A 19,409-nucleotide genomic window follows, 5' to 3' on the forward strand; every position below is an offset into this window, starting at 1 on the left:
AATCCCCAGATAGATTTTTTACCCCAGTTCCCTAAATGGCCCCTCAAGGATTGATCTCACCACCCTGGTTTTAGGAGGCCAATGCTCAAACCACTAAGCTATCCCTCCCCTCAAAATAACATATGGAGATATACCTGTGTCATAGAACTGGAAGGGACCCTGAAAGATCATTGACTCCAGCCCCCTGCCTTCACTAGCAGGAGCTGATCTGCTGTCCTTCCCAACCAGCCAGGACTGAGACAAGCTCTCCCCCTTTTCACAGGCCTGACTCCCATTAGAGGTGTAGCAGGCAAGACTGATTATGCTCACCACTTTCCACTAACCCTTTCCAGCCCACGTGGGGTTTGTTTACCCTGCCGCAGACCCTGTGTTGTTTTTTGGGTCTGTTTCAAGAGTCTATATATTGCTCTTTCACCAGCTCTGGTGCCGAGACATTCTCACAAACATAGACTTGACTGTTTGGGCTAAATGGAGTCACACAGGTATAAATGATGCTGACAGTATTTACTTAGTCTGCTATTTGCTGCATGAGTCAGGAGTCTGCGCTTCTTCCAGAATGCTGCTATAAGGAATTATAGCCAAGCCTGCAGCCGCTTGGCTTTCTGAACTATCTGCCCTTTTCCTCAGCTTGGTTTGGAAATTACAAAAGGTAGCACATCCCAAAGCCCTAGAAAGAAGAAATGATGAAAGTTAGCCAAACCTTTCTAAAGCAGCAGAAGGGTTCCACCCTGAAGATTTGGGTCTAAAAATGGTCCAGTGTGGTTCTCTCTTACCCAAACCATTCTTCCTACTGGTTCTGATTGGCAGCGAGCATCTTGATCATAGCCTCTCTTTTTAAAATACCTTTTACTGACTACCCTTTGGGTTACCGTCAAAATTCCTCGTTGTCATTTCCTAGGTCTTACACAGGCTTGATCCAGAATCCTTGCTATGTAAGCACATGTGTCCAGTCATTCTCTCCAGTCTGTTAATTAGATTATTTCAGAAGTCTTTTTTGAGTGAACACGACAGGCTAGGGGGCATTTTCCATGTGTTTTTCCTCTTTCTGAAGTTGATTACCTATGGAGTAAGACAAGCTGATTCACTGTCTGCCTTACAGGTTTCATTTAAGCAATAACTTTTCACAACTGTTTTTAAAGGTTGGAGCAAAGCTTGAATGTTTGTCGGTTGTATCAGAGTATATCTAATTATCTGCCTGTATCTAAACTGCATAGATCTATACATATAGAGATATATGTACATAGATATGTGGCTATCTATGCACATAAACCTTGTAGACCTGCATATATGGACATATTGCTGTAGTTTGTGTGTAAATATATACAACAGACATTTTCTAACTATTACCTGGAGGAAGAAATGAAAACGTAGTGACTTGAATTTATCCCAAAGTAGGTCAAAGATTTAATTACCATTGATGCTTTAAAAAAGAAATCACTGCCCAATTTCCCCTCTCAGTATGGGTAATACCCATTGCCATTAAAGGCCTGCTCCTGTATTCAGTGCATACCCACAGTTCTCTGTGGAGAGGAATTTAAGGTGCGCAAGGAATGGAGGATAAGACCAGAGAGGGAGTTAGGAAGCGGGGAGTGTCTTAGTCAGTAGAAGCTGTGTGTCTAACTTCCCATGAAATGCTTCATTAAGACATCTTTACACATCAGTAGCAACCCCTCCTTGTTTACAACAATTACCTTCATTCCACTTTACTCAGTAAATAGGCTTTTTGGCTAAAGAGACATGGGTAGTCCTGTGGATGGGGCATTCAACTGGTCTGTGGCCTTGTGCAAGTCAAATCCCCTTTTTGTAACTCTGTCTCCCCTCCTGCCCCTGAAGGCAGACAATGTCTCTTGCTATGCATTTGACAATGTGGGGTCCTAATCTCACTTGAGTGTCTAGGTGCTATTGTCATTGCATAAAGAATAGTTTTAGCTCTCTTATTGTCCTGGCTTTGCAAGGTGATGAGCATCTCCTGGGAAGTACCAACTACTCAACTCTTACTGAAGTTGATGGGAATTGAGGGTGATCAGTGTCACACAGGAAGTTTTCATCATCTTGAATGATTGGGCTTCTCGTTTATTTTCACTCCTGGACAAATATTTGTTCAGAGGATCCTTGTTGAAATTATTCTTCCACTCGAACTTGATCTTCTGGCAGAGGAAGGAAAACATTTGCTTTCTCTAAATACCTTGTGAATTTGGGGTTTTTCCACATTTCCCATTTAGAATCCAAAGTTTCTCCTCAACCATTAAAAAAATGACTGATCCTTAGCTCACCGACTCTCCTAACAGATGTGTCTGACGCGCAGGTGTGAGTGACAAAATGATGCCAAAGGCTAGGCAGTACCTACAGGTTGTCAGGAAGGAATTTCTGTCCTGTCTAATCCCATGGGACAAGTACGTTATGACTGATACTGTCTGTTATAATATTTTGACAAGATAAGATAATGACTGGCCGTGCACCGATGTGTAATCATTCACCCCAGCCATGATTAACATGAAACAGGAAATTCTAATACCAATGCTGGGGAACAGAGTTTATAAACACAGATTCTAATCCAGCACACAGGTGTTACTGCTCACTGTGTGGGCACATAGACAGTGATGCCAACCCCTCTGTGAATTTAGACATAGTATAGCACAACTTGGTGCTTGATATCACTAAAGGTATTCAGCAAAACAGCATCAGTGCTCTATGGACTTGAATGTGCTTTGCACCTCTCTAAGGAAATACACACCTCTGTTATATTCTGGTTTTGCAGCAAAGTTCTCTTCCTCATGATCACTAAAGCCCAGGGGGGTCCCCTTCAGGCCACTTGAACTGGGATGTGGATGCTTTGCATACTTTTCCATTGTTTTAAACTGATTGGACAATATACAGCTAATCAAAGGCTTGATCAACCTTAAATCACATGCAAAGCCTCCCCCCTGGAGAAGTGGGGCACTGGATAACTCTAACTTGTAAAGTCATTTTTTTTAGCATTTGACAAATGAATCTCTCCTTTCTTCTGCCCTTTCTTCCCAGGGCCGCCCAAAGGATTCAGTGGGCCTGGGGCAAAGCAATTTCGGGGGCCCCGTCCATAAAAAAAAAGTTGCAATACTATAGAATACTATATTCTCATGGGGGCCCCTGTGGGGCCCGGGGCAAATTGCCCCACTTGCCCCCTCCCCCCCGCAGCCCTGTTTCTGCCTATTCCCATCATGGTAGGGTTTGTTTTTTTTCCCCCACCCCATCCCCTCTTAGGACGATAGACACCATATCTGTACAACAACCACCAGACCCACAAGCGAGGTGGAACATCCAGATGCGTAGGGAAGGGGGAAAGTGCCCCATCCAGAACGGATGTGAGCGCAAGTGGGAGAAAATCAGAGGTGGGGACCGGAACGCAAGTGCCCCATCCAGATGTGAGTCCAAGTGCCCCATCCAGATGTGAGCGCAAGTGGGAGAAAGCCAAATGTGGGGACCGGAGCACAAGTGCCCCATCCGGATGGGAGCGCCCCCGGCTCTGAGATCACCCCGCCGCCCGCCCGCGGCAGCCCTGCGTCCCTCCCTCCCCAGCGCAGCGCAGGGCGCACAGCGCACGGCACTCACCAGCGGGAGAAGCACCCAGGAGAAACTTAGCATCTTCAGCAGCCGCTGGCGCGTGCTCTGCGCTCTGGCTGCCGGAGCCGGGGCTCAGCCCGTCCCCACCTCCCAAGTCCCGCCCCTGCCGCCTCCGGATCGCGCTGCAGCTCCCTCCCCAAGGGTCCTTCCCCAGCTTCCCTGCGCCTAGGCGAGTCCCACTCCAAATCCTCCCAGCCTCCCCAGAGCGCCCGCTCGCCAGTCTCGCCTTACCCTGAGGCTGGGGGGGGGGCGGGGAAAGGGGCGCGCTGGGTCCCCCTGGATCCTGCCGAGGTTTGACCCCCCCCCCTCAGCCCCCGACCTGGGCCGTCAAAAACAAGGAACTGCTCCTTTTGACCCCCACAAAGCTTCCCCCCCACACACACACACACATCAAGACAGCAGCGTTGCAAGAACCTGGCCCCGGACCCACCGTGCCCCAGAGGCGTTGAGCCGGGCTCACACAGCCATCCTTGCTCTCTGTTCTGATGGCCTCTTGGCTGGGTTTGTGGCCCAAATTTGCAGGGGCTGACAGGAACCAGCTGCCAGATCCCAGCTGTGGTGGCGCTGAGGGAGCCTCTGGGTCTGGAGCTGTAGGGGGCAGCTGGAGTCGCTGAGCTTGTAGGCAGTGAAATGTGGAAGATTAGGGCTGGATCCATCCAGGGATCCCAGGGCTGGATCCATCCAGGGATCCGGGAGGTTATTGTCACAAGATGCCCTGATGCCTGGAATGTCTCAGAGCAATGGGAATCGTGATCCTTGTTTTCTATTTAGCCGGTGGGATTTGGAGGAGAGGGGCAAAACACTGGCAGGACCCTGCGGGATGCAGGAGCCAGAACTGGGTTTTTCCAATACGGGTCTGCCAGGCTCCATCGGCATCTGGAGTGTCTGGAACAGAAAGCGGAGCTAGAATTTCTCCTTTGATAGGACAATTTAGGAGCTTGGATAGAACATATGGCAGGATCCAAGTAGATCCAGCTTTAACCCAAGCCCCCTGAATCTCTACATCCTCTTCTACCCTTCCTAGTCCAATGCCTCCAGTCTCTTTATCCCTCAGATCTCCTTGAGCCCACAAATTCTCACATCCTATTCATTTTCCTGGGGCCTATGACCTCCTGCCCCTCTCAATACCTCTCTAAGCCCCAACATCTCCCAGAGAAACTCACCCAGCTGCCAAATTCTCCTCTCCCCACAACATGACAGATGCTCCTTTCCCCCTTCTGCAGGATCCTAAGCTCTCAAAACTTCTCTCCTCTGAGGACTTCTGAGGATGCCTCTAGCCTCACCCTTCATAAGATTCCCCTGCCCAGTCCCCCCCGCCCCCCTCCGAAGCCTACAGTGGAATTGCTGTAGCTGGGTGTAGCACAGCACATGAGCACACTAAGCCCTGCTCTGCTACGCTGTCTGGGGCCCTTTAAGATAAAATGGACTTCAGTGCCGATTTGCATGTCATTAATCATTTATCCTCATCCGTTATGGGCGAGTGCAGGATTCAGCATCAAAGTGAATAAGCTGATGCTGAAATGCTGCCCTTCTCTGTTGTTGAAATTAGGGCTGTGGGGGAGGGGAAGGGGGGTGTTGCCTCCTTGCTGTATGTACCAGAAGGTCATTAAGTAATAGAGCTTCAGGCCAGATTCTCTCCCACCATGCCAAAAAAGTGTGTGTGTGTGTGTGTGTGTGTTGGGGGAAGCTACCAGTACCTGACAACAGAAGCACAAACTGCACCTTCTCCTCCCTTCCAAACCAGGGGAGTTTGCATTCGGCTCAGCGAGCACAGGGGAGTCAAGCAGTGGGTGTGTTTTATGTCAGGCCATCTCCATGCACTGAGTCAAGGAGTCATCCCAGGAAGGAGCAAGAATAGGAGAGATGGGGGAAGGGAAGAAAGAGAGGAAAGGAGGAATCCAGGCAGGGTTTTGCAGGGCTGTATGTGGAGCAGCCCCTGGGATCCAGCATTAGTCAGTTAGCTCCTCCAGCCCGCCAGCCCGTTCAGAGTGACTACTGCTCACCAGCGTATGAGGTCTGATAGTCTGGCCAACACTCAGTCAAAAGAGTGAGTCAGACCCTCCCCCTCCCCAAGGATAATGAGCTCGGCCAAAAAAAGCAAGAGATGTTCTCAAGCCAGGGTTTTAAGTCTGATTTCCGAACTCCCCCTGCTTGCCCCCAGGGCGTGTGACAATTACTCCACTGCCAGCTCTCACAAATGTATAGCCAGCCAGGTGACACTGGCCCCTGCTGCTGGAGCACTTGCTAAAGGATCCAACTTCCATCAGGTTTCCCTTGTGCTGGACACTGAACAAACGTAGACTCATCTCAGAAGGGACCACCAAACATCCACTCTATGGAAACCATTTCTAATCCCTTTTGAGCTGGGCAGGCTTAGACCTGGAAGGCTCTCCTGCTAATTCGCAATGCCTCAAGGCATCAAACTTCCACCTAAGTGTAATAGTACACCTTTAAGAAAGAGGCTGCTTAATGGAAAGATACGTGTAGCAGATCAATGTCAGATCCTTTTGGAGTCTGCACAAGCAGGATCTTCCACCTTCTACACGCACAGAGGCATAGTCTCCCGCACACTACTCCCGGCCTCAAAACACAAGCTACAGTAAAGTGTCCCACCCATTAATCAGCCCATTAATCAAAAATAAACACTAAAATGCAACAAAGCTAATATTAACATCCCATCCAAATTCTCTTCTGAATACAGTGTTTTGCAACAGAAATTCACTCCAATAGCTCCAATTATTCCAGGGTCTTCAGTTCAGTCCAAAGTGATGCTAACTTTTGCCACGTATACATTATTGCCCTTCTGCCAAACATTACCAGATTTTGCGGGCCTTTTTCATTTGGAGAGAAAATGGGTGTGGCAAAGTCAGGGACTGTGTGGTTTGTTTAGTTACAAAATGTACACAAGTCCTTCTTCCTGGCACAGAGCTGGTAACAAACAGCACCCAGGTAATTCCTTCCCTCTTGTAGAAAGCCCCACTAAGTCACCTTCAACTACCTGAAGGGGGGTTCCAAAGAGGATGGAGCTCGGCTGTTCTCAGTGGTGGCAGATGACAGAACAAGAAGCCATGATCTCAAGTTGCAGTGGGGGAGGTCTAGGTTGGATATTAGGAAACACTATTTCACTAGGAGGGTGGTGAAGCACTGGAATGGGTTACCTAGGGAGGTGGTAGAATCTCCATCCTTAGAGGTTTGTAAGGCCCGGCTTGACAAAGCCCTGGCTGGGATGATTTAGTTGGTGTTGGTCCTGCGTTGAGCAGGGGGTTGGACTAGGTGACCTCCTGAGGTCTCGTCCAACCCTGATATTCTATGATTCTATGACCCCCGCCCTTTTCCCAGGTGCAACTCTCTTGCCTCTGTCTTTCTCTACCATCTCACATTAGACTCACCCCCAAACTGATTGCTTAACCCACAGGCCTTGTTCCATCTGGGAAAAACATTCTAGCTGAAAACACCTCATCTAAGCCCACTACATGACCTGTGGGACTATCCTCTTTTTGTGCAGTGCCTTTGCAATGGAAAGGAAGCTCAGAAAGGGCTAGAGGATACCCTTAATGACTCTCTGGGAGTAGTTACTGCATGTCATCTTTAACAGTTCCCATGGGGAGTTTCATCTTGGATGACATCAGGATTCCTGATTTCTCTTCCTGGCTGTGGGAGCAGAGTGTGCGTTAGTAATTACAGATAAAACATAGCCAAGTGTAATACCACCTTTGTTTTGGTCATCTGCAGAACAGAGGTTGTGACTTCTGGGTGTAAATGCACAACCTGCTTCCCTTTGAGCTAAAGAACCAGCTCTGTTAGTAGAGAGCCATTGTCGGACCCATAGTAAACCTCCACCTATGGTCTAGCTGGTAACAAATGACAGAGAGCCACACTATTTTAGTGTGGGTTACACAAATACATAACTTTGCACATCCTTCCTGAGAGGTAGCATAGCAAAATGGCTGAGACTCAGGTCTGTTCTGTTAGAAACCTGGGGTCTATCCCCAGCTCTACCTGAAGTGACTTCATGCAAACTCTCTATTATTGTACCTGTAAAACTGGTGAGTGAGAGTTACTTCCTCCTGAGGCCTTGGTTAATCAGAAGAGTTGTGAAGTGGTGCACAGAAAGAAACATGAATAGCAGCATAAGCCAGCCGTATGGCTGCTTTGCGTCAACATACCTGTGAATCTGGCCATTGCGCTAGGTGCTCTACAATCAGACAGAGACAGTCCCTGCCCCAAAGAGCTTACAGTCTAAATGGGAAAAATAGACAACAAGTATCAGAATGTCATTATCCCCATTGTACAGAGGGGGAAGTGAGACACAACAGACTAAACAACCTGCCTAAGGTCCCACAGGAAGGCTGTGGCAGACCTCTTGAGTCCTGTCCAGTACTTTAACCATACTATCTGCCTTCCTCCATGGGACCTTTGGTCCTGTTTCCAGTCCTTTCTATTTTTCTCTAGGTGCCCAAAATACACCCATCAACAAAGGTGGGGAACTAAGCGTAGGGTTAATAATGTAATACTTGCCCTTAGTGATTGTGCTGGCGCTTGTCAAAAATACATAGTTCTGCCTTTGATACGGACTGTCACTAAGCAATCCCTTCTGCAGCAATTACAGAATAACACATCTGAGATAAGGACTGACTCAATTTTCTTATGGCTTGATAGTCCTCCCACCCCCCTGCAAGCTTACATAGAAGTGGGTAGAAATGTCTTATTAGTGCAAGTAAGTGACCTCTCTGAATGTGTGAATCTCAGTCAATGCCGATGTCTTGGGACTGTTGCTAACACATATCCCAGAAGTTCTGAGTGTATCAGTGCTGATTTAATTAAAATGTCTTGACATTTACACAGCTCCCCTGAATGTTAATAAGAGCCGACCTGCTTTCTTTGGAATTATCTGGAACTCATTCTATTTTAATTTGACTTTTCCGTAACAAAAATCCTCAGCAGTGTAACTGTTTCCCTTCAAGCGCATTTACGGAGCTTCAAAAGGAGGAGCGTGACACTCCATAACGGTGCTGCAATGCGCCCTAGAAGCTAACGAATCCATGAAGGTGAATCAGTTGAATACAAGTGACTTTGCTAACCAGTGTTTTGATGGGTTTGAAATTAAAAAAAACTGAAAGGATGGAAGAAAGGCTGCAATTACTGGGTGCGCCTAATGCGATGCTTAGACAGAATGTGAAATTTACCGACCAACATAGTGCAGCTATAATTAAAGAGAATGTTTCATGATATTTTAAAAATAAGTCAATGAAGGGTGTATAAAAAGAATTTAAACTCTACATCTGTTGGTGCTCCCATTGGGCTGGGGAGGGGAGGAAGGAAGAAGTGAAGACAGCTGGAGAAACAGGCTGCTGTAGATTTGTTCAAAGTAGTTATGGAATTCTGCACAGAAAGAGGAACACTCAGAGCCGGGCGAGGATAATCTATTCAATGAGCTTTGCTGTGTTGCAATGGAAGTGAAGCTGCTCTGTGATAATTTATGAATGCTATGTGTTGTCCTGGTTACTGGGATGGTCAGTTAGACCATGTGGGCAGGTCCCACCAGCCAGACACCTGGGGAAGAATTCATTGTAGTAACTGAGGGCAGGTCTTCACTACAGGGGGGGTCGATTTAAGATACGCAAATTCAGCTACGCGAATAGCGTAGCTGAATTCAACCTATCGGAGCCGACTTACCCCGCTGTGAGGACGGTGGCAAAATCGACCTCCGCGGCTCCCCGTCGATGGTGCTTACTCCCACCTCCGCTGGTGGAGTAAGAGCGTCGATTCGGGGATCGATTGTCGCGTCCCGACGAGACGCGATCGTTCGATCCCCGAGAGATCGATTTCTACCCGCCGATTCAGGCGGGTAGTGTAGACCTAGCCTTAGAGCCGCCTCAACTAGTGTCCCATCACCAGCCATTGAAGATATTTGCTGCTAGCAGTCGCAGCTCGGCTACATGCCATTGTAGGCAGTCTCATCACACCATCCCCTCCATTAGCTTATCAAGCTCAGTCTTGAAGCCAGTTAGGTTTTTTGCCCCCACTGCACTTGAAGTCTTTAAATCAAGATTTGGGGACGTCGGTAACTCAGCCAGAGGTTCTGGGTCAATTACAGGAGTGGGTGGGTGAGGTTCTGAGGCCTGCCAGGTGCAGTAGGTCACACTAGATGACCATGACGGTCCCTTCTGGCCTTAAAGTCAATGCGTCTATACATCTATGTTTCCTCTACATATGTGGTGGGTTAGTTTACTAGGGGCTGGAAGGAAAAAGCTGGAAGGGCAAAGAAGGGTTTCAGCTAAGCCCTCCCCTCAGCAAACACTTGGAGGCTGTAAGGTGGCTCTGTATTGTCGGTGGCAGCAGCGGCTACCCCTCAATATAAGGATGATGTCTGCCGGGGGAAAAGACATTGATGAGGCTTAAGATGGCCGAGGAGGCCAGTTCGTGCTTTACAGGTTTTTGTGCATATGTGATAGACAATTGCTTGGAGAGAGCACAACTGCTGGCCGGGACGCTGTATCCTTTCCTTTCTCCTTTGCCGTTTCTCAGCCTCTTGAGCAAGGCGATTCTCTTCAAAACGGGGAGAGGCTTGGGTGTATGATGTGACGCCATTGCAGAGTGTGGCCAGCCAGCTCTTCCCAATTCATGGGGTCAATGCCTCCCTTCTTAAGATATACTTTCAGAGTGTCCTTGTAGAATTTCCTCTGTCCCCCATGGGTCCTCTTATCATGACTAAGTTGAGAAAAGAGGACTTGCTTCGGAAGACAAGTACTAGCCACCCTCATGCAATGGATAGCCCAGCAAAGTTGATGTTTCATAATCTTTGCCTCAACACTGGTGATGTTAGTTGCAGAGAGAATGCTGCCATTGGTGCGATGATCTTCCCATCTGATACGGAGAATCTTCTTAAGGCAGGGCTGGTGGTACCACTCCAGATGCTTAAGAAGTCTTTGGTATGTCACTCATGTCTCGCAACCATAAAGAAGAGTGGGGATGACCCCTACATTGTAGACCAGAGTCTTAGTTTCCATCTGCAGATTTCGGTCAATAATGACACGATGGAGCAACTTTCTGAAGGATATGCTGGCACAACGGATCCTATGTTCAATCTCCATTGTGGGTCTCAGTATATATCACTAGTCACAGCCTCTTGAAGGGAAGAACCGCAGGTGCTGAACCCAGTTGGACTTGCTGGGTGAGCATGGTGGATACACGGGGTACTGCAGCCCAGAGTCTGGTCTAAAAGTGGAAGGATCGTGATTTCCATCCCCAGAAAAGTAAAGGCACGAGGCTTGAGGGGTTGCACTCAGAGAGACCTGAAAGGGGACCGAGGTGCAGCTAGCCCTGCAACCACGGCAGCTATGTGATGCACTTAGTCTGTCTGGGAGAAATTGACTCCACCTGCATATTTGGGCTCAATGTAGGGAAGTGGAATTCCCACCCCCGCAATGACAGCACAGGGGACTTCTGGACAAGTATCTCCTTGTGGTTGTTATGCTATTTTATGAGCTGGAGTAGCATGCGCAGCCCCTTCCCTCCAGTGTAGTGGGGCCACTGGATCCACATAGACAGTGCTCCAGAACCCCTTCCCTGGCCTGTCCCCAAACTCACCTTCAGCACCAACCTCACAGGAGTTTAGATGAAGACCAGTTCCATTGTGTGCCACTGTACCAATGGCTAGGCTGCTGGTATGTTGTGACCACCATCAATCATGATGCCCAGTATTGCTTCATTGTTTCCTTGTGTTCCGCCATCTGTCTGTTGTCTGTCTAATACTTTGTTTGGAAGTTCTTTGGGGTGGGAACTGTCCTTTTGTCCTGCGTGTGTACAGCGCCTAGCACAATGAGGTCTTGGTTCATAATAGGGTGACCAGATGTCCCAATTTTATAGGGACAGTCCCGATTTTTGGGACTTTTTCTTATATAGGCTCCTATTACCCCCCCATCCCCATCCTGATTTTTCACACTTGCTGTCTGGTTACTCTAGTTCACAATAAGGGCTCCTAAGCACTACAGTATTACAAAGAATAAATATAACCAAACTCACTTGGGCCAACAGTGGGGTTTGAATCCTGGGGCTTATAGAGTTAAAAGAATGGGCCACTCATTCATGGGCTAATACTAAGTCCCATAGCTGCTAACTCTGGTAGGCTCATTAACCTCTTATGTGGGAGGACAAAGACCCATCCCCTCCAGAGTGTGTTACAGCAGCACCTTTGTGCAATCCCTGTGTGGGTTCATCTCCTTGATACAGCCCCTTTGCTGCTGTGCCTTCACTGCTATTGTTAGCTGAACTAGCTACATTAAAGCTAGCTTGGTATGTCCACACGGGCTGCAGTCACACCTGATGATTGCAGCGTAGACAGACCCTAAGTCATTTAGAAGCCTAAGTCCCATTTTCAAAAGTGACTTAGGGCCAGATTTCCAGTGGCATTTAGATGCCTAAAGATGCAGCTAACTCCCATTGAAATCAAAGGTATGCACCTAACCTGCTTATCCCATGAGACATCAAGCAGTATTTTTAAGCACCTAAATACTTTTGAATATCTGGCCTTTAGAAGCCCAAGACATATTATCAGTGAGATGTAGGCTGCTAAGTGCCCAAGTCACTTTTAAAACTGGGAGTTAGATGCCTAAGACACAAAGGCCTTGTCTACATTGGTGGCGCATAGGGTACAGGTAGCTACATGCTGCAGTGAAATGCTCTGGCAAGGGGGAAGCAGTGGGGAAAGGCTCCAGCAGCTCCCTGCAGTGGGAAAAAGTTCCGAATCCAGCAGCAGGGGGCAACGGGACACTACACTGCTAAAAATAGCAGTGTAGATGGGGAGGCCATGCTTGGGCGTGTAGAGAGCCATGTAGGGTATAGTGTATATAGACCCTAAGGTTCTGGGGTGTCTTTACTCTACTCACCTAAGCAGCCCCTCGCTGTTTATACTAATATTTATACCCACGTTAGGGGGCCGGGCACTGTAGGGAGTCAATACACCGCTGTAAGTGAATGTGAAAATACCCTTAGAAGCTTTAGAAAAAAATTCCTTAGATCTTGCCACAGCCCCTCTTTTCTGACCCCTTTCTAAAACAAAAGGCTCTAATCTTCTCAGTCTGTCTCATTTTTCTCAGCTGCCTACGAGCCCTTATATTTCTTCTGCATCCTTTTCACCCTTCCTACAAATCGGAGGGAAGTTGCTTTTTTCCAGTGACTCTCGGTACAATCTTCAATACCTAATAATAGCCCCCAGAGAGCTGGCAGCCAACTGTTCCTGTGCTCAGAAATATTTTTTTCCCTGCATCATATTATTCAGCCAGCCTGGTGTTTTCCCCTAATTGTGTGTCAATCAAAATTGGCTTTGAGAAGTCAGTGGAGCGACACTGATTTGAACCAACTGAAATCTAGCCCTCAGAGTGACATTTACTCCTGTGGTGAGTGCCAGCCTGAGGCTTATGCCCCTCTTAAGTCCTGGTTAAGTCTTCAAAATAGGGTGTAAGGGGGATCTAAACAATGGACAGACCTTATGCTACTCTTTTGCACAAGGGTGACGGGGCGGAGGGAGAGAACAAAACTATGTTGCCACCAATGGGGGGAGGCAAAAGGGGCAGCTGCCCCGGGGGCCTGGCAATTTAAAAGGGCCAGGGCTCCCGCTACCACGGCAGTGGCCAGAACCCAGGGCCCTTTAAATTGCCGCCGGAGCCCTGGGCAGTGTGGAAGGGCTGGCTGGGGGAGGCTGACCCCCCAACCCCGCCCCTTCCGCCCGAGGCCTTACCCCTTCCACCCGAGGCCCAGTACCGGTAAGTCTTTTATGTTACTTTCACCCCCGTTCAGAGTACAGCGTTCAGAACGAGCAACTCTTCTGTGCACATCGCTCACGGCAAGGACTGTCCCTTTCGGTGGGTGTGGATGACACCGCCTCCTTGTAAAGGCAAAGGACAACACGGGAGGCAGCGGTATCAGCAGGGGTTGTAGTTTCAGTGCTCTATGTGGAGGGGCACTCCTGGAGGTACTGTGCCTCTTCTGGGACACAGTGCCTTCCGCCCAATGCCAGGCAGTGCTCAGAAAGCACAACGCTGCTAACTAGATACCAAATCACCCACCGCTGTGGAACACGGAACAGACCCCTGACCACCCATGCCTCAGAAACTCTCTTTCAAGTAGGCTTAATGCATTATGTTAACATTTGCATCCTTACGCATATGCAGCAATACCTCCCATTTGAGCGAAGTAAATAACGCATTGAATGATGTTCGAAATCTTTTTTCGGAGGTTACTATTAATATGAGTTCATTTATAGCTTTAAACAAATCAGAGGCTTAATTCACCCACTTACGGATATTTTTGCCTTGCATGATATGCTTCACAATAAAATGTGCTTTCACTTGGTTATTAAAGGTAGAGGAAGATGAACTGTGTGTGTGTGTGTGTGTGTGTGTGTGTGTGTGTGTGTGTGTGTACATATGCTTCTGTTTAAGGAAATCATTGACTGTAATCTCTTCAGTCCAAAGATAATTAAAAAAAAATATTGGGAAAATAATGACACTAGTCGTAAGCAGTTACCCATGGAGCCAGCTACAAATGCCTCGCAGAGCTGTGTCTTCAACAAAAGGTTGAACGTGATTGTTGGGAAAGCTATAGATGGGCTGCTTAAGACTGGGGGTTTCCTATTGGAAGTGGGTTCCTTCATGCAGATGTCACTGCACTTGTGTTTGCAAACGCTGCCTACGATCGATGCTTAGCATGTCAGGGAGAGGCAGTTTGATGGGGTCAGTCTGGGAGTTTCAAGGAAGCCTAAGAGAGGTAGTTGCTCAGCTCTCATTGTAATTCAAGAAGGTATGTGGCTGCCTAACTCCCTTAGTCTCCTAAGCAAACCACAGTCTTGAAGGCTTTGTGTCAGGTTCTCTCCTGAGCATCTGGTGCTTTGCTATTCTTTTCCTCCTAACAGTCATTTTTCTTTTGTTCTGTTTCTTTTTGTGCTGGGAGAACTATAGCCCCAAACAAACAAAAAGGTTGGTGGTGTCCCATGGATAAAGATGTGGCAAGCATGGTACTAGCAGATGTTATCACAGACACCTAGGCAAGCAGGTTAGAGATAAATTGGCACCAGAGGCAGGGCAACCCAACATTTCCCCCTTCAATCCATCCAGAATATAGCTGAAAAGCTCATCTGTCTTGCCAGCTGCTCTGAACAGGTCCAGCTCCTACTCAGATTCCTTCACCTTCTGTATCACCTTCAGAATCCTGCCCAATGTACCCCCTCCTGCTTCACCTCTCTTGATCCCTTCCAGTACCCCCATCTTTAAGCTAATAAACCCCTAATCTTCTCCTTCTTCTACTCATCTCCAGGCCTTCTTCCTCACAGCTCTTTGTGCCTGGAACCAGCTTGTACATTGGTCTGGCATCCCTCCATCCTATGCCCCTTTAAGTCTCTCTTGGAAACACACATATCCCTGTGAGGTCTGCAACACTTTATCCTTCCCTCTTAGTACTTGTATCCTTGAGTGTGGTGGAAGATAAAAGGAAATGAATGGAATAAATAGCACCAAGAATTCATAGAATCATAGGACTGGAAGGGACCTCGAGAAGTCATCTAGTCCAGTCCCCTGCTCTCATGGCAGGACTAAGTATTGGATAGACCATCCCTGACAGGGGTTTGTCTAATTTCCTCTTTAAAATCTCCAATGATGGAGATTCCACAACCTCCCTAGGCAATTTATGCCAGTGCTTAACCACCCTGACAGTCAGGATGTCTAACCTAAACCTCCCTGGCTGCAATTTAAGCCCATTGCTTCTTGTCCTAGCCTCATAGCTTAAGAAGAACAGTTTTTCTCCCTCCTCCTTGTAACAACCTTTTATGTACTTGAAAACTGTTATCATGTCCCCCTCAGTCTTCTCTATTCCTGACTAAATAAACCCATTTTTTTCAATCTTCCCTCATAGTTCATGTATTCTAGACCTTTAATCACTTTTGTTGCTCTTCTCTGGACTTTCTCCAATTTGTCCACATCTTTCCTGAAATGTGGTGCCTGAACTGGACACAATACTCCAGTTGAGGCCTAATCAACGCAGAGTAGAGTGGAAGAATTACTTCTTGTGTCTTGCTTGCAACTGCTAATACATCCCAGAATGAGGTTTGCTTTTTTGCAACAGTATTACACTGTTTACTCACATTTAGCTTGTGGTCCACTATGATCCCCAGATCTCTTTCTGCAGTACTTCTTCTTGGCAGTCATTTCCCATTTTGTATGTGTGCAACTGATTGTTCCTTCCTAAGTGGAGTACTTTTCATTTGTCCTTACTGAATTTCATCTTATTTACTTCAGACCATTTCTCCAGTTTGTCCAGACCATTTTGAATTATAATCCTATCCTCCAAAGCATTTACAACCCCTCCCATCTTGGTATCATCCGCAAACTTTATAAGTGTACTCTCTATGCCATTATCTAAATCATTGATGAAGGCATTGAACAGAACCGGACCCAGAACTGATCCCTGCAGGACCCCACTCAACATGCCCTTCCAGCCAGGGCTGGCTCCAGGCACCAGCCGAACAAGCATGTGCTTGGGGCAGCATCTTGGAAGGGGCGGCCAATCTTGGGGTGGTGGGCGGCGCTTGGGGTTTTTTGTTTTTTTGGTTCGGTGGGGCGGTGCTCGAGGTTTTTTGTTTGCTTTTGTTTCAGCAGCGCGGCACTGGGGAGGGGTGGGAGCTGGCGCGGCACAGAGCTCGGGGTTTGGGCTGCCTGGCGAGGCCTGGTGCTTGGGGAGGACGGGGGTTTGGGTGGCCCGGCGCGGCCCGGCGCTTGAGGTTTGGGCGGCCCGGCATGGCCCGGTGCTTGGGGGGGGGGGGCAGAGTTTGGGCAGCCTGGCACTCGGGGGGGTTTGGGCGGCCCGGCGCTCGGGATTTGGGCGGCCCGCCGCAGTGCAGTGCAGTGCTCGGGGGGGGGGGGAGTGATGGTTTGGGTGGCCTGGCCTGGAGCTCAGGGTTTGGGCGGGCCGGCGCGCGCTCGGAGGTGGGGTGGGGGTTTGGGCGGCGCGGCGCTTGGGGGGTGACGGGGGTTTCGGCGGCCTGGCACAGCGCTCGGGGGTGGGGCGGGGGTTTGGGTGGCGCAGCGCTTGGGGAGGGCAGGGGGGGTTGACGGCCCGGTGCAGCGCTCGTGAGGGGAGCAGGCGGGGGTTTGGGCGGGCCGGCCCGGCGCTCGGGGGTGGGGCGGGGGTTTGGGTGGCGCAGCGCTCGGGGGGGGCAGGCGGGGGTTTTGGCGGCCCGGCGCAGCACTCAGGGGCGGGGGTTTCGGCAGCGCGGCCCGGTGCTGGTAGGAGCGGGGGTTTGGCGGCGCTCGGGGCGGGGGTTACGGCAGGGCGGCGCTCTTTTTTTTTGCCTGGGGTGGCAAAAAAGTTAGAGCTGGCCCTGCTTCCAGCATGACTGCGAACCAGTGATAACTACTGTCTGGGAATGGTATTCCAACCAGTTATGCACCCACCTTATAGTAACTCCAGCTAGGTTTCATTTCCCTAGTTTGTTTATGAGGAGGTCATGTGAGACAGTATTAAAAGGTTTACTAAAGTCAAGGTATACCACACCTACTGCTTCCCTCCATCCACAAGGCTTGCTACCCTGTGAAAGAAAACTATCAGGTTGGTTTGACATGATTTATTCCTGACAAATCCATGCTGACTGTTACTTATCACGTTATTATCTTCTAGATGTTTTCAAATTGATTGCTTAATTATTTGCTCCATTATCTTTCCGGGTACAGAAGTTAAGGTGACTGATCTATAATTACCTGGGTTGTCCTTATTTCCCTTTTTATAGACGGGCACTAGATTTGCCCTTTTCCAGTCTTCTGGAATCTCTTCTGTCTTCCATGACTTTTCAAAGATAATCGCTAATGGCTCAGATATATCTTCAGTCAGCTCCCTAAGTATTCTAGGATGCATTTCATCAGGCCCTGGTGATTTGAAGACATCTAACTTGTCTAAGTACATTTTAACTTGTCTTTCTCTATTTTAGCCTCTGATCCTACCTCATTTTCATTGACATTCACTATGTTAGATGGGTTAGAAGGGTGACAGGGAGGGCAAAAGGGGCAGTGATGTTAGAGGGTCCTCAAAGCGCTGCCGCGGTAGCACTTTAATGTCGGCTGCGTGCAGACCCGTACCGGTGGCCACTTCTTACCACTATGCCATACTGGCTCACTTTCACCTCTGGCTGTGAAGACAGTCCCACGCAGCCTGATCCGAAGCCAATGGAAAGACCGACATGAGCTCTGGCTCAGGTCCAGAGCTATTAGTGCTACCCTGTTAGCCCAGCTCTGTAGATAAGGGGGAGGGATCGCTCAGTGGTTTGAGCATTGGTCTGCTAACCCCAGGGTTGTGAGTTCAATTCTTGAGGGGACCATTTAGAGATCTGGGGCAAAAATCTGTCTGGGGATTGGTCCTGCTTTGAGCAGGTTGTTGGACTAGATGACCTCCTGAGGTCTCCTCTAACCCTGATATTCTATAACTATTCCCAGCCAAAACAGTAGCAGCTGTAAGGGCAGACACTCACCTTTACCTGCTCCATTTACCTCAGTGAAATGAGATGGAACAGGAGATATAGCAATTCCTGCCTCCGATTTCACTGCACGTGTACGGAAATCTTGTCTACAAAATGGCACTGAGGCAGCAGAGAAAGTAGCTAAAAGGCAGCCGCTGCCTTGTGAAGCCAGCACAGTTACAAGTGTATGGGCTAATGTCAGCCACACACTCACCAGAGGGTTACACCAGTATGTATTCATGGGAAAAAGAGGACGATGAAAAGATGAGATACTTGTAAGATGTAATGCGATAATGCCCAGGAAAAAAAATGTTACTTCTGAGAGACATTTCTTTTCCTTCATCATCCAAGGGAATGTAAGTCAGACGATGCATGTGAGTGACTTAAAACCCCAACCTATGAGTTTGAGGAATCAAGTGATTCCTTAACCAGATACAGGATCATATATGGAAGACAAGGAATCGGCTGAGCAGGTGGCAAGCTGTTCTTATTGTTATTGATTGGCTCCTTTGGGCCCAATTCTTAGCCAATCTGTGCTAAGACATGCTGTTGCTTTTTGCTATGCTGTCCTTATCTTCCCTCCATCCATTTGTTGGTCTCATCCACCTGTTATGTCTTCTTTTGTCAGACTGGAAATAAGGCATAAATGTTTGACAGCGAGGTAATCACCCCTTGGAACAATTTCAGTGATGGAGCTTCTGCATCACTGACAATTTTAAAATCCAGATTGGGTGTTTTTCTAAAAGATCTGCTTTAAGAATTGTTTTGGAGACACCCTAAGGCCTGTGTTAACAGGAGGTCAGACCCGGTGATCACAATGGTCCCTTCTGGCCTTAGAATCTATGAATTTTCCAGGCTGCATGCCATTTGGGCTGGGCCTGTCAGTTACTGTATGACTCTACAGTGCCTAGCACCATGCGGTTCTGGCCTGGCTGAGACCTCTAGGTACTACAACAGAAGGGGAAGATTTCCAGAGGTACAAAGCAGTTAGGTATGCTGTGCCCATTGAGAGTTGGGTGCCCAACTCTCCTTGTGCCTTTGAAAATCTCCCCCTAAATGTAGTCATATAAAATGGCCCTGATGGGTACAGGCAGCAGCAGAAAAGCTGGTTTAACTTTAACATGTGCCATAGGCATCTGAAAGACCCAACCCAAAGCCCACTGAAGTGACTGGAAAGACTCCCATTGACTTTAGAGAGACAAGCTGGGTGAGGAAATATCTTTTATTGAACCAACTTCTGTTGGTGAAAGAGACTAGATTTCAAGTTTCACAGAGCTCTTCTTCAGGTCTGTTGGCTTTGGACCAGCCC

General features: G+C 48.3%; 1 protein-coding gene across 5 annotated transcripts in view; it reads right to left on the reverse strand.

Moving 5' to 3' along the window:
- Nucleotides 1–3,663, reverse strand: part of LOC128831821 (vasoactive intestinal polypeptide receptor-like) — a 44,675-nt gene extending 41,012 nt beyond the window's left edge. The window contains exon 1 of one of the 5 annotated variants that reach the window (XM_054018606.1): nt 3,589–3,663. In XM_054018606.1, the coding sequence (XP_053874581.1) occupies nt 3,589–3,621 (33 nt within the window). In that variant the 5' untranslated portion in view covers nt 3,622–3,663. Of the gene's footprint in view, nt 1–508; nt 584–700; nt 775–3,588 lie in introns of those variants that run through there. The other 4 variants (XM_054018605.1, XM_054018604.1, XM_054018603.1 and 1 more) reach the window with 4 other exon arrangements.
- Between the last annotated feature and the right edge of the window lie 15,746 nt (nt 3,664–19,409).

This window comes from Malaclemys terrapin, chromosome 2 (genome assembly GCF_027887155.1).
Source record: "Malaclemys terrapin pileata isolate rMalTer1 chromosome 2, rMalTer1.hap1, whole genome shotgun sequence".
Taxonomy (NCBI): domain Eukaryota; kingdom Metazoa; phylum Chordata; order Testudines; family Emydidae; genus Malaclemys; species Malaclemys terrapin.